We start from the raw sequence: 13,256 nt of genomic DNA on the forward strand, positions 1-13,256 counted from the left end.
TTGCAATAAAATATTGATTTGTTGTTTTTCGAAAACTTCTAAACTGAAGTGCAAACATTTTGTCCCAAACCAATGAACCTACAAAATACACAAGAAAACAAACACCAGTACCACACTACGTTTTAATATTTCTACGATGGATTTAATATACAACATGAACACTTTACAGCGCAAATAGAAAGCAGATATGTAATTTGCATCCAGGTTATTACTAAAACATTAAAAGCCATGCAATAGATTGGGAATGTGATAAAGTAGGTACTGCATAAGAAACAAAATGGAACTATTTGTAATGGAGTGTCAATTTGGGTTTTCAAACTATTTGCATACCCAAACGTTTAAAGAACTGCAAGTCATTGTACAATTCATGTTCTGAGTTTCTAAATTGTGAATTTTCTTAGATTGTTGGATCGGCCCTATATTGAAGCCATGAACCAGAGTTTGGAAAAGCCTGATCATATACAGTTCACGTTCATTGTGATAAAAATCAATTCGGAGTGTTTCATTTTGAATACATTTTGGAAAAAGTTCATAAAAGCAACTTCAAAGATTTAATTTAATGATAATATTTCATTAAGTGAAGGAATGTTGTTTTGAAATGTTTACAATTATTTTAAGAAGATTTAAGTGAAAGAAAGTGCATGTCTTCATAGAGCTTCGCATGATCATTATCAGCGGAGTTTAGTATTTGTAACTTTCTGTACCACCTCTTCCAAAACCTATAAAACATGATGATAGTTTAAGTTGCAACATACAAAGTTAAATTAGAACATGGTAATTGTAAAAAGTGTATTTTCCCAATATACTGTTAGAAGTTATACACAACAATAGCAAAGATATAAGCAGCTTAGGCTAAAATCTTATTGGTTTCACACAACTACATATTATTACCTAAATAATTCAAAGGGGGCCAATAAACTATGGATTTTATAATCAAATTTTAATGTTTTTTTGTAGCCACCACCCATGGCTGGCCAACTATAATTGAACCCAGGTAAAAAAACAATCTATTTCTCTTTTGTTTCGTCTAGGAAATATGTACAATTATAGCTGAACTGTTACGTAAACAGACCACCGCCCACAATAAAATACAGCATTCAAGAGATGTACATATAATGATATACAGTAATACAGGCTGTATTATAATTGAAACATTATATTCTACTGTTTTTATAATGTGCCGTTTTATAAATGTATTATTTGTCCGGCGTTCATTCATTCATTCATATTATTGATATACAGCTGCAAAAAAATGAATTTGAATACTTTAAATTTAAAGACTATCACCATTATTTTAAAGGTTTGCAATCAATTAGTACGAAAAGTAAGTGGGGAAGATAAAATTTATTTAAATTTGACGTATGAGTTCTTACCACCAGGTCCAAAAGTTGCAGAATAGCAAGGATTGTGACAATATGGTTTTCCTTGATGCTGAAAAAGAAGCAACAGTAGTAAATCGCTGGAAATTATTACTACCATGGACTTGTTAAATATTTTAACTTTAAAATAAAAGTAATCTATATAATATTTTTAACCAATGAAAAAATAAGTTATTTTAATGTGGCAAAAATGAGCATTTAATGATTAGGCCACTGTGTTAAAAAATATTTGACAAAAAACTTTTAGTTTAAGGTGTTAATAAATATTATTTTTCCTAGTTGTCTGAAACGGCTAATCGTAACGGGTCCCTTAAAAATGTGCGGATAGCCCTTGGTTGCAAATCATTTAAAAATAACCTTTTCTAATTTCGGCCTATATTTTAGAATATCCGAAACCATGTGGAATAAAAAATCCATTATTGGTCATAACTCTGTAAATATTGGAGGTAGAATTAATTTTGAGGCACTATTAGAATGGTATTAATGAGACAAATAATATAAATGCAACTCTTTTTAATTTCGACCTATATTTAGAAAATATCCGCAACTGCAGGCAACCCGCACATTTTTAAATGGGACCCAAACTGAACAGCCAACCGCTAACCTATAAATACCCACAAGCCCTTACAAACCACTAACACTTTCCACCAGCCTAATCTGTAATATCCCCTAGCATTGTTCACTAGTGTCCAGTTAAAATAGTTCGACAAATTACATGTTTACCTCCGCATGTGATCCAGATGACAAAGTCTTTTTACACTTCTCGCATCTCAAACATGGACGATGCCAATCTTTACCAAGAGAAGTCACTTTTTCAGCTGAAAAATTAAAATTACAAATATTCGTTGATTGTGGGTTCCTATATAGTAGGGTGGGGTAAGACGGGACACTTTTAGCATACAAAATACAAAAATATAGTAGGGTGGGGGGAGACGGGACACTTTTAGCATACAAAACCAAAAAAACTTGATCATGTTTTAAACAACTAAAAATGATCTTAGGGAGTTTTAAGGATACGGTTTATAACTCTTTGAATTTTATTTGTTTACTACCCAATGGGACAAAAAATAGAATGAAAAGGTGTCCCGTATTTCCCCACCCTACCATATATTTGGGTAAACAATGTTTAAAAACAACAAAAATTTAATTTCGATTAAATAGTTCGTTAATAAACTTACCAAAGTAGACAGGCTTGTTGCAATTTGGGCAGTTTGGCATTCTGTATGCAGTAGTTAAACAAATACTAATATTTTATTTTATATTGAAAATAGTAGCACTGTTGAATGTGTGAATGTAACTTACTTCATCCTCGCGTGGCAAGAAAACGACAGTTGTTATAACACGGGTGTAATGCACCTCGTGCCTGGTTTCAAGTTATTATGTATGTTACTTTGTGGGTGAATAACTTTTTTGCTTTTTTTATTTTTAATGTATGGCTGATAATTTGGACAACCCATTAGTGACCACTGAATTGGAGCAATTACCGTTAAGTGTCTTGCTCAAGGACACATACGCCTACAATGGTAGCAGCGACGAGTCTTGAACCCATTTTACTTTGCCACGGCGTCGAGCCTTGAACTTTGCCACGACGCCGGACTGTTAACCCCTTCCTATAATTTCCCTCACCATAACAGTTAATTCTACCGCCACAACCATCCTCCTCTGAACTGTTATGCAAGCAACGCTACTACGAGCACGGCGCTGATTTGGGAACTCTTTTATCACGATTTCGGAATGTGAGTACGCCCCATGACGTCAACACGCTAGACGGTTGTTTGTACACAGCGCTATTGTGAACCGAGAATGGTTGGCGTCTATTGGCTTAACGGCTGGACTATAGGACCCACCTTCTCTAATATAGAGTCTCACGTTCTGCTAAACGTGTGTGAACAACAAGTTATTGAGAAAAGCATCGACATTTACTTAATATGGCTGGCAAAGAAGTAATACGACTGAAAGAAAAACGAATTTTGCACACGGTACAATTTGCACACGGCTAACCATTGCGTCACCACGATCTAATTCTAAACCGTTGGTTCTAGAAGGTAAACGCCTCTGTAATAACGACCAAATATGTATAGAACCTACCCGAAATATCATAACCGTCACCACAACTGTTGCCAGACATTTTATGCACATTAAAATAAAAGATGTATGTAATTTGCATCACCAAATACAGAATGATAATACCAAGTATACTAAAAGCAATGGAATTGATAAATGATATTGTATTGCATAAAATGAAGTAATTTGTTAATGATTTTAACACAGTGTTTTAAAACGTCCATGAGCTATTTTAGCAATAAAAAGGAGATTATGGAATAATAAAATTAAGCATAAAATAGGGGGATAAATGAATAAAGCCATTTAAACAAGTAAAAATAAAATGGGTGTCTTCTGGTAGCTTAAGTGTGTTCATATTTGTGAGCGAGGTTTAGTATTTATGACTCTCTGTACCACCTCTTCCAAATCCTATTAAAATATTTTATGATGGTTACTAAACTTACTGCATAGGGGGGAATCAGAAGAACATAATAAAGGGCAATATGCCAGACTTGTTTATCTTAAACTGTTCCGTGTCTTACTAATAATGGCTTTAATTGTAAAATATTTAGGTTAAATTAGAAATTAGATGTAAAACTTTAGATAAATTGTCAGGAGAATTGCAAAGATTGTGAAATGGTTGGTTAAAGATAATTGGTTTCAAAATAATAGCACCCTAAATAACTCAAACACTAATAATAAACTATGGGTTTTATAATCAAAGTTTAATGCTGTTTTTGGACAACTCCAACTTGGTTGGCTACTTTTGAATGCGGAAACAAAACAATGTATTTCCCTTTTTTTCATCCAGGAAGTTTATGTTTCACGATGTAAAGCTGATTTCATTTACATGATACCATGATAAACTTCTTCATATCAAAATGATCTGACATATATGTCTCATACTTATACATATTACACATAATGTTATTCAATATTACAATAACAAGAAACAATGATTTTGAATTTCAACCAAATCATTGAACCATGACATGTAATCATGGTAACTGGTTATGCTTATAACCATAACCAAAAGTGTTTTATGAATTTAAAATTAAAAATTGACACAAAATTTTGGGAGGAACAAAATCATTCGAAATGGACACAAGAGTTCTTACCACCAGGTCCGAACAGTGCAGTATAGCATGGGTTGTTACAGTACGGCTTCCCATCATGCTAAAAAACATTAGTAATGAATTGTCACTTTATGTTAAAACTATACTCTGTGTCTACATTTCAGTGGTGAAAGAAAAATAATATAGAAGGGTGGGGGAAGATGGGACACCTTTAGCACATAATATTCAAATAATGAGGTAATATGTGGGGTAATATGGGCCATGGTTTTACTCTCTTTTTTGTTTTATTTGGTAATAAACAAAGAACATTTACATGATTTAATAACTGTAGCCTCACGACTAAAAATAGCATTTTTTAGGTGCTAACAGTATCCCATCTTACCCCACAGTAACATATTTTAGAACAGACCCTTTTTTACATAAAGTTTGTGCTCAAACATGCAGTGAAACAAATGAATGTAACAAGTGACAATTAAGTTACATCATTGGTGTTGTATTTCATACACCGCATAATGGCATCAGTGTCTTACCCAGGAACAAAACGTCAAAAATGCAGCAGCTTAAACATATATTGTTCCACCTATAAAGCCGAGCGATTCGCCCACTGTGACACGTATAATTAGTTAATTACCTCCGCATGGGAGCCAGGGGTCAAAGTCTTTCCGCACTTTTCGCATTTTAAACATGGACGGTGCCAATCTTTACCGAGAGATGTCACTTTTTCAGCTAAAAAAGTAATAAAATGTAAACACTGATTTCATGACAGGACCTCTATATACAAATGGGTCCCAATTTTTAATATATATATTGTAAAAATAGTTTTACCAAATATGGCGGTTAATAAACTTACCAAAGTAGACATTCTTGTTACACTTGGGGCATTTTGCCATTTTGTCTCTTTGTTAAGATGAATACGAATGTGAAAAATGTTTTAAAACTTAACGTGCTATAAGTTTTATTTATCTGTTCGAATATGATATAGCGTGGATCAAATTTATTAGTTACGATAAAGAGAAGTGGAACAACAACCTATTTTTGCCGTTACCTAAAACCTCTAACGACACAGGCAAGCAGCCTACTCTGAACTGTCATGCATATGAAGCGTTGCTGCGAACACGGCGGCTTATATACCTGAACAAAATTTATTTATCACTTTAGTCGGATGCGTTTATGCATTGCGGTAATACGTAACGATAAAGGTCGACGTTATTTGGTCCATTATAGAGTGTTGGTCAGCATCAGAATGATGCGTTTCGTTACACTACAAGAGATACAATATCCGGCACAAGACTTACGAAATATTACGTCAGCAACCACAACGCTGATTTAATGTTTTTGAAACGCGTGCAGAAGCTTATACTGGCACGGTAAACCTGCACGCAAATTTTGCGAATGATACACTATACACGCGGAAGTGTAGTCAAGGTGAATATGACGACTGTCTTGATTATATAAAGTAAGCGAGGCGCCGGTAGTTTCGGTGTTACAAGGTGAAACGCGCCAACCTAAGGAGCGTTGACTTCAGTAATGGACACTTAACGGTTGTATTCTCGCATTAGGAAACAAAGTTGCATTCAATACGCGCCGGACACCACAAAGTATAAAACCTACGGCGATACACGTGGCCTAACCTGAACCGCCATGCACGCAAGATACTGTTGCAAACACGACGGCGATTTATAAACCCCTTATCTTTGAAGTCGGAAATGTGAACACGCCCTGAAAAGTTATACATTTCGCTACCTTGTACAAGGTCGACGTGCATTACTTCTCTATTGGTTGTCAGTCGGTTTCCGGGAAGAATACGCTTTTAATTCTCAAGAAACAACACGACATCCTTTGCAGGGCTAAAACTTTTTGTACAAAAATGCTTATAATGAACAACCTGTACACTGCTAATCAAAACGTTACGTTGGCAACGATTAAACGTTTCGTAAAAGCGTACATAGGCATACATGTGCAGCAATGGTAAAACAACACGCGAATTAGGCGATGTTCCACAACCAACGCCCATCATCGTCCAACCTTCTCCTGCCTTGAAGTTTCAGCCTTATATAGATGTTACATTGTTGCAACTTGTCACTTAATGTCAAGGGTTTGGTTTTGCAGCTGCAGCATTTGCTTTGGTTTTTAGAAATCGTTTCAATGATTCTTCCTCACGTTCGTTTTCATCTGCATGAAGTTTGATGGCTAGATATATCTCAGGGAAGTGAATGAGTGAATGTAACTTACTTTATCCTCGCGTGGCCGGAAAACAACAGTCGTTATAACACGGGTTTAACACCTCGAGCCAGCTTACGAGTTACCATGTATGTTACTTTGTGGGTGATTATTATTTTTTTTTTTTATTTGTTTTATGTATGGCTGATAATTTGGACGGCCCATTAGTAACCACTGGGTTGGAGCAATTGCCGTTAAGTGTCTTGCCCAAGGACACATACGCCCACAATGGTAGCAGCGACAAGCCTTGAACCCATTAACTCTGGGTTACAGGCAGGCGCGCAAACCACTATGCCACGGCGCTGGAAGTTTTTTACAATTCAGTCTTATGATAACCTCTTATGAACCCAGTCATATAAAATAGAGGTAATTGTAAAATTGACTTGCGTACACACTGGTGCTGTGGCAAAGTGGTTAGCATGTCTGTCTTTTACAGTTTACAGGTTTAAAGCTCTTCGATGCCACCATTGTAGGCACATGTCGCCGTGGGCAAGACACTTAATGGTAATTGCGCCAACCCGGTGGTCTATTTATGGGTTGTTTAAATAAACAGATATACATAACAAAACCAAACAAAAGCAACTCATGGGGTGGTATACTCGGCTACCGACTAAACTAGTCGGTCGCGGTAACTATTGGTTACCACGTTTTTTTAGTCGGCCGACTAAAATTTAGTCGGTGGTTTTTCACATTTAGTCGGCCGACTAAGTTTCTGTGCATTACTCATTACAGAAGTTAGTCGGTCAAAATCGGCCGACTAAAATTTTAGTGGGGCGACTAAAAAAGCAAAATCAAATTTAGGCGGCGACTAGTTTAGTCGGTAGCCGAGTATGCCATCCATGGTTATATACACTCGGGTAAAACACCTGTGTTGTAAAGACTATTAATGTCGTTTTCCGCCACATGCGGATAAATAAAATAAGAGTTTTTCCGCCACATGCGGATAAAAAACAACTATTTTAACAACACCAAACAAGCATACGAACCACCAGTGTCATCCTCGCTGTCCCCAGAACTGCTGTCTGATATATTGCTACCATGCGTCACAACTAAACCAGTCATTAGGTCTGTAAGAGGAAATTGCATTTATTTAAAACATCCACACGTGTTGTTGCGTGCCCTGCCTAACCTGAAACATCCGATGCAACTGTTGGGGTTTTCTTGGTTTTAGCATTTAGTTTGTCTTTCTTCATTTTCTCATATGCTGGTTTATATTCTCTGTAAGGTTATAAAAAATATGATAAATAATAAGAATGTAAACAAGTAAACATATGCATGTACTTTGTTTAGAAAGCCACAGCCACAAAAATTACCCAAACCAGAACAACAAAGCATGCATGTGCTGTTTTTATTGCTTATGTACCCTATGGTTACTAAACATGATGACTTTATATTTGTAAACACCAGATTTACAGTTTAACCATGGTAACTTTACAATAACATACTTATTTTAATCCATCTTACAAAAAATTCCCCAACCAACATTTCAAGTTTCAACGTTCTATTCATGTCGTGTTCATCAGTGAATAGGACTACGAAACGTTGGTTATGCAAAATTCTTGCCAGAAAAGCCAAAAACAGAATAAATATGCCAGGCAGCAACATTATATATTATAAGTTTATAACAACATACTTAATGTATTCTTCCCTGGCTTCTTCCACTGCTTTCAAGAAATCTTCCATCCCCGCCCCAGTAAGAGCAGAAAAGCCAACTAGCTGTGATAAAAATAACTTAAATTTATATTTATACCTTTGAATACAGTAATAAACATCAGACATGAATCATATTGGGCCAAAGTAACCTAAATCGTAGGTCCCCGACAGGGACTTCACCAACATCTACATAGAATAGAAAGAAGATCATTAATTGATACAATGAAGAGAAGGGAATTCACAACAGAAAACAGCTATTATACAAAGATATAAATTTGAGGACAAGTTTTATAAAAACAACAAGAAATATTTAAAAAATATTAAAATATTTGTCTTATATATATTTAAACTCGGTTTACTTTTAGTTTGTTGTAAAATTCGTCCAGCACCAAACTCATGGAACGTGTGAGATTGGAAATGTAGCTTTTTTCTGAACTTAATGCTTCTTCAAAAGCTTCGAAATCTGAAGTCCATTGAACAGCAAAACTGTGATCAACAATATCTGTCTGCGGAGACAAATATATTATACAAGTTGAGATTGCAAAACTGGGGACTAATAAACAAAATCTAAAGACCAAACTTTATATTTTAATCCTGTGTTATGAAGTGCATGTTGTATATAAAAATGCAACATTTTTTTAACAATAAAGATGCAACAAATATACAGGAAAGTTAAAATTGCTCTTCGAGTGAAAACATAATGTTATTGTAGCAACCATTTATCTCCTCAAAACAATGTCAGGGTACTGATGTTTTTCACTATGAATAAATAAATAATTAATATCATACAGAAACTTACCAAAAACATGCAGGTTGAAATAAAATTAAAACCCCTTTAACTCGTTATTTTTTAACAGTACACTATAAAATATATAAGTGAAATGATTGTTCCCCCACCTTGTTCATTACAACAAAGAAAGGAAGTTTTGTTTTGTAGAGAATACTGCACGCGTATAACATATTGGACATGAATGTTACAGGGTTGGCACATCTGGCTGTGTCCACTATATATACAACCACTGTGGGAAAGCTTGAAGCCTGGAAATTGGTATCTTGTATTCAACATAAATTGAATAAAATTACATTGTTAAGTAAAGCTGTATTGAAGAATTCCCTGGTACGTTACAGATTAGGCTGGTGGTAACTGTTAGAAGTTGGTTTGGTAGTTAGGGGTTAGTGGTTGGCAACAAATAATGTAGCAGTTAAATAGATAATGTAGAGGGGAGGATTGTTCACTTACATCGACAATTTTAATTCTGAAAAAAAGTGACCTGTATCATGTATGTGACAACAAAACTTAGTTCTAAATTAAATTGACAATAAAGCTTCATCAAATCAACACAGGCCTATGAATATAATAAAATCCCACCAACCAGCGACTCTGTTATAATAGCACCTGATGCAGACCAGGTAAAGACTTCAATTTGCCCTGGAGTGTCAATCACAATGTTTTCTAACTCAGGAGCGCGTTTTTGAAGCAAAGATAACACCTGGAAATTACATATGTTGCAAAAATTAATGTCACAAATTTAAAAAGAAACAATATGACGGTTCTGCAAATGGCAGTCAAATGTCATGATTTTACCTGAATCAAGAGGCAACTATGGTTCACTTTGAAAAGGTTATTGCCCTTAAAAAAAATTGAAGACAATAGCCTAAACAGCAATAGCGTTATACTTGTAAAAAATAAAAACATGTTATAAAAAGAAAAACAAAATAAACATATACCCACTCACTTGATCAAATTTTGTTGTGAATAAATTTAGAGCCGTCATGATTCCACCGTTGGGTCCCAAACCATATTGTTTCATTACTTCTTTATAGTTAACAGTGTCCTGTATATCAATGTTAACAGGGAATGGAACTTCATGAACAGCGGGGTCAAGGTTGATAACATATGGTGACTTTTTACTTGCATGCAGATGAGCCGTGACGCGCTGTTATAGGAAAATTGCAGATTTAGTGGTTTGGAACTTGCGTACCACATAAGTGGGTTTGACATAATAGATTAATGCGGCGAATGCCAAATTTTGGCTCGGCGTGTTTGCATAGATACGTAACAAAATTCTAAAAACTGTTTGAAGTTTTAAACTGGGCAGTTAAAAAAACTGTCTTCCCTGTTTTAAAAGTTGGTCAAGTCTGTGCTGCAAGAGAATAAGCCTCAAATGAACTACTACCAAAACTACATATTATACATATTAATGGTTATTTTGGTCAATACATAAACATAGTTGGTGTAGCAGTGTTGCTAATTTGCAATTACATGTGAAACTAACCTGTACAAGTGTGGTCTTCCCTGAGCCAGCCATGCCCAACACTATCATAGCTGTCGGTAACGTTGAATCATCTTTTAAACTTTCTTCTGTTTCCATCTTTGCTTCTGCTTTGCTGGATTTGCATTCTTCAGCATCCATTTTGAGAGAGAGTTAACGTGCAACAGGTTTATGGAAGGTTTACTACACAGGTCAGATCTGAGATAAAGCGCAAAATACCATATTGGTTGCAAGTCGAGACAATTGTTAAAACAATAACAGTAATTTCAAAGGTTTTTTTTTCGGACTATGGCAAAAATACTAGTTAACAATGTAAAACAAAAAGACTGTTATTCTATTTCTAACACTATTTATGACCAAACACCATGCAAGCCAAGTAAACTCTATCTAATTGTTTTGCTCATATTTGAAAAGCCTACACCAACACAAGTTAACAATACTTTAGAACTTCCAATGTTTTGTCCCATTTCATCACCGCTATAAGTTTTTGCTTCCAGTTTGAAAGTTACTTGAAGAAAATCTCGAATGTGTCGCAAGAATTCAATCGTATACGGAGTTAGTGGACCAAATAGAACTTTTCCAACGTCCTGTTCCCCCAGAGCCATGAAAAGGGCAGCTAGATACTGACTTGATGAACCCACACAACCACCACTGTGGATTTCCTCCAACAAAGCACATGCTGCTCGCTTACCAAGCTCTTCCGGATCAACTGATGCATTCTCGGACTTTGGCAAAGAGTTGCATTCTGCTGACAGAATAACATCCTTGGTTGATCTAGCTTCTAGGTAGATTCCAAATCCAGGAGATTTTCCAGACTGTGCCCCTTTTAAATGGTCAGTATTAATATAGATATCTGGTATAAATCCATTCAGCACCCCCCTTGCAGAGGTAACAAGTCGGTTTGGCATTTGGGGAGACACCCGTGTTGCATAAGCGACCCCTCTGATGTTTTTAACTTTACCAGGCTCTGTGAAGTTGAGTGTTCGTAACTTGTTGACCCTCGGACAATGGAAATATATTTCACCCCCACCACCAGGTGATGCCCCGCGCTTATTTATCTTTAGCTCTAAATCGTCACCAACACCAAACAGTTTCATCAGCGGCAAATTTGTGCCTTTTAAAAAATCAACAGTGGGATCAGCATGATCGTTTGTTATGCCTGTTAAGGTACAACTAACTGCTTGCTTGCAAAACGGTGCCAAACATATTATAACTTCCAGATAATACCCAATAGATCTTTCTAGGTTGCAGTCATGGTCTAATGTCCCGCCAATTAAAATTCCTGGCCGGTACAACAGAGTAGTCCCAGTGACGCTGATATCTATTTTTGTTCCATTAGTTAATCTGTCCAGCAAACTTAACAAGTTCGCTTCAAATTCATGGAGTCCTGGATTCTCGTCAGAACTTCTTATTTTCTTGATTTTTACAGGTTTCCCGCTTAGCGTGGATAGTATTAACCTCTGGCGCAAAAAGTTGCTGCCTTCGTATTCCAAAACAGACATGGCTATCTCTAAGAAAAAGTTTACAGTAATTAAGTCTTACCTAGGTCTATTCAATAGTAATATTTTACACATATGTCCACAGGAATAAAATATTAAATGTCGTTTTAATGTTTCTTATTCAAAACACAATCTCTACACTTTACGCACGTGCAATGTATTCAATGCACAACAAAACAACATGGACTTTTACACACTTTGTTTAACCCGCCATATAAAACACGCTGATAGACAACGTAGTTAAACAACAAGTTAACCAACGAAAGGCCAGTTCGCCATTTTTGATCTACGATACTTGCATTTTTCTTTATGCATTTATTCTCATTTTTGTTTTGAAAAAAAAACAGTGAATAAAAATATTTTAATCTGTTTTGACACGGAGTATTTAGAAACAAATATTTTGTTTGATGTAATATACTGACATAAAGTAGAATACTCACTTTGGCATGAAGTAGTAAAAAAACAGTTAACGTTTGCAAATATTTAAATGTAAACGGTCTATATCGTTAAAAACCAATGTTTTGCGGTAAAATAAACACATAAAAGAATAAGCCTCCAGTGAGATTTGAACTCACGACCCCTGGTTTACAAGACCAGTGCTCTAACCCCTGAGCTATAGAGGCGCGACATACATGGCCGGTGAACACTTCGACATTTTAGTCGCTCTTGAGCACAGACGATTACGTAAGCTTAATATTTGCGCCGCGCGGCGATCATAGTTCATCTGAAGTCAAGAGTAGTTTATTATTGCGAAATGTTTACTGTATTGCCGACGCGGGAATAATAACTTAGCGTGGTCTGTGCACGAATGTCAATACGCATTTATTTTGATTGCACAAGTCGACACCAGATGATTACATAAACCTCAAAAACAATAGACCACAATACAGTAAGGCCACGATATTGGCACATGATGGATTTAAACAAAAGGTACGAAGGCACGATTTGAACGACGGACGCATCAAGGAAGCACGCACAGGAGGCTCAGTAAAATATTATGTAACGAATTTATCCTCGCGTGGCAAACAACGACAGTCTTCATAACATGGGATTTTTGTTATATACTTGTACCCACAATTGACTACACGTGTGTATCTTTATGGTGGATCATTT

General features: G+C 35.8%; 4 protein-coding genes and 1 non-coding gene across 5 annotated transcripts; all 5 read right to left on the reverse strand.

Moving 5' to 3' along the window:
• Nucleotides 1–108: 108 nt before the first annotated feature.
• Nucleotides 109–2,975, reverse strand: LOC149728977 (cysteine-rich protein 1-like). Its single transcript, XM_089889055.1, has 4 exons — nt 2,558–2,975; nt 2,103–2,197; nt 1,374–1,431; nt 109–719 (listed from the first exon to the last, which is right to left on the reverse strand). Exons 1-4 carry the CDS (start codon nt 2,595–2,597, stop codon nt 682–684), a joined length of 231 nt encoding a protein of 76 aa, XP_089745181.1. The 5' UTR covers nt 2,598–2,975; the 3' UTR covers nt 109–681.
• Nucleotides 2,976–3,003: 28 nt separating this feature from the next.
• On the reverse strand, nt 3,004–5,792 carry LOC149728978 (cysteine-rich protein 1-like). The gene is made up of 4 exons (XM_089889056.1): nt 5,349–5,792; nt 5,130–5,224; nt 4,541–4,598; nt 3,004–3,851 (listed from the first exon to the last, which is right to left on the reverse strand). The coding sequence occupies exons 1-4, from the start codon at nt 5,386–5,388 to the stop codon at nt 3,814–3,816; spliced, it is 231 nt and encodes a 76-aa protein (XP_089745182.1). The 5' UTR covers nt 5,389–5,792; the 3' UTR covers nt 3,004–3,813.
• A 560-nt stretch (nt 5,793–6,352) lies between these two features.
• Nucleotides 6,353–10,817, reverse strand: LOC149728979 (GPN-loop GTPase 1-like). The gene is made up of 9 exons (XM_089889054.1): nt 10,648–10,817; nt 10,108–10,308; nt 9,745–9,861; nt 9,269–9,409; nt 8,731–8,877; nt 8,352–8,434; nt 7,848–7,936; nt 7,705–7,785; nt 6,353–6,670 (listed from the first exon to the last, which is right to left on the reverse strand). The coding sequence occupies exons 1-9, from the start codon at nt 10,783–10,785 to the stop codon at nt 6,588–6,590; spliced, it is 1,080 nt and encodes a 359-aa protein (XP_089745180.1). The 5' UTR covers nt 10,786–10,817; the 3' UTR covers nt 6,353–6,587.
• A 24-nt stretch (nt 10,818–10,841) lies between these two features.
• On the reverse strand, nt 10,842–12,324 carry LOC149728980 (RNA 3'-terminal phosphate cyclase-like protein). The gene has a single exon (XM_089889053.1). The coding sequence runs from the start codon at nt 12,144–12,146 to the stop codon at nt 11,028–11,030; it is 1,119 nt and encodes a 372-aa protein (XP_089745179.1). The 5' UTR covers nt 12,147–12,324; the 3' UTR covers nt 10,842–11,027.
• A 369-nt stretch (nt 12,325–12,693) lies between these two features.
• Nucleotides 12,694–12,766, reverse strand: Trnat-ugu (transfer RNA threonine (anticodon UGU)). Its single transcript has one exon. It is a non-coding gene; the product is annotated as a tRNA-Thr (tRNA).
• Nucleotides 12,767–13,256: the final 490 nt, after the last annotated feature.

Source organism: Ciona robusta, chromosome 11 (genome assembly GCF_009617815.1).
Source record: "Ciona robusta chromosome 11, ASM961781v2".
Classification (NCBI taxonomy): domain Eukaryota; kingdom Metazoa; phylum Chordata; class Ascidiacea; order Phlebobranchia; family Cionidae; genus Ciona; species Ciona robusta.

What these genes read in the sequence shown, in the direction of transcription:
- LOC149728977 (XM_089889055.1), bottom strand. Translation starts at nt 2,597, where the DNA reads ATGCCAAACTGCCCAAATTGCAACAAGCCTGTCTACTTTG. An exon ending in CATCTGGATCACATGCGGAG is followed by an intron (nt 1,432 to 2,102) that starts GTAAACATGTAA and finishes CTTCTTTTTCAG; the next exon opens with CATCAAGGAAAACCATATTG. An exon ending in TGCAACTTTTGGACCTGGTG is followed by an intron (nt 720 to 1,373) that starts GTAAGAACTCAT and finishes CATGTTTTATAG; the next exon opens with GTTTTGGAAGAGGTGGTACA.
- LOC149728978 (XM_089889056.1), bottom strand. Translation starts at nt 5,388, where the DNA reads ATGGCAAAATGCCCCAAGTGTAACAAGAATGTCTACTTTG. An exon ending in CCCCTGGCTCCCATGCGGAG is followed by an intron (nt 4,599 to 5,129) that starts GTAATTAACTAA and finishes AATGTTTTTTAG; the next exon opens with CATGATGGGAAGCCGTACTG. An exon ending in TGCACTGTTCGGACCTGGTG is followed by an intron (nt 3,852 to 4,540) that starts GTAAGAACTCTT and finishes ATATTTTAATAG; the next exon opens with GATTTGGAAGAGGTGGTACA.
- LOC149728979 (XM_089889054.1), bottom strand. Translation starts at nt 10,785, where the DNA reads ATGGATGCTGAAGAATGCAAATCCAGCAAAGCAGAAGCAAAGATGGAA. An exon ending in CTATTATAACAGAGTCGCTG is followed by an intron (nt 9,410 to 9,744) that starts GTTGGTGGGATT and finishes ACCAATTTCCAG; the next exon opens with GCTTCAAGCTTTCCCACAGT. An exon ending in TCTTTGTTGTAATGAACAAG is followed by an intron (nt 8,878 to 9,268) that starts GTGGGGGAACAA and finishes TTGTCTCCGCAG; the next exon opens with ACAGATATTGTTGATCACAG.
- LOC149728980 (XM_089889053.1), bottom strand. Translation starts at nt 12,146, where the DNA reads ATGTCTGTTTTGGAATACGAAGGCAGCAACTTTTTGCGCCAGAGGTTA.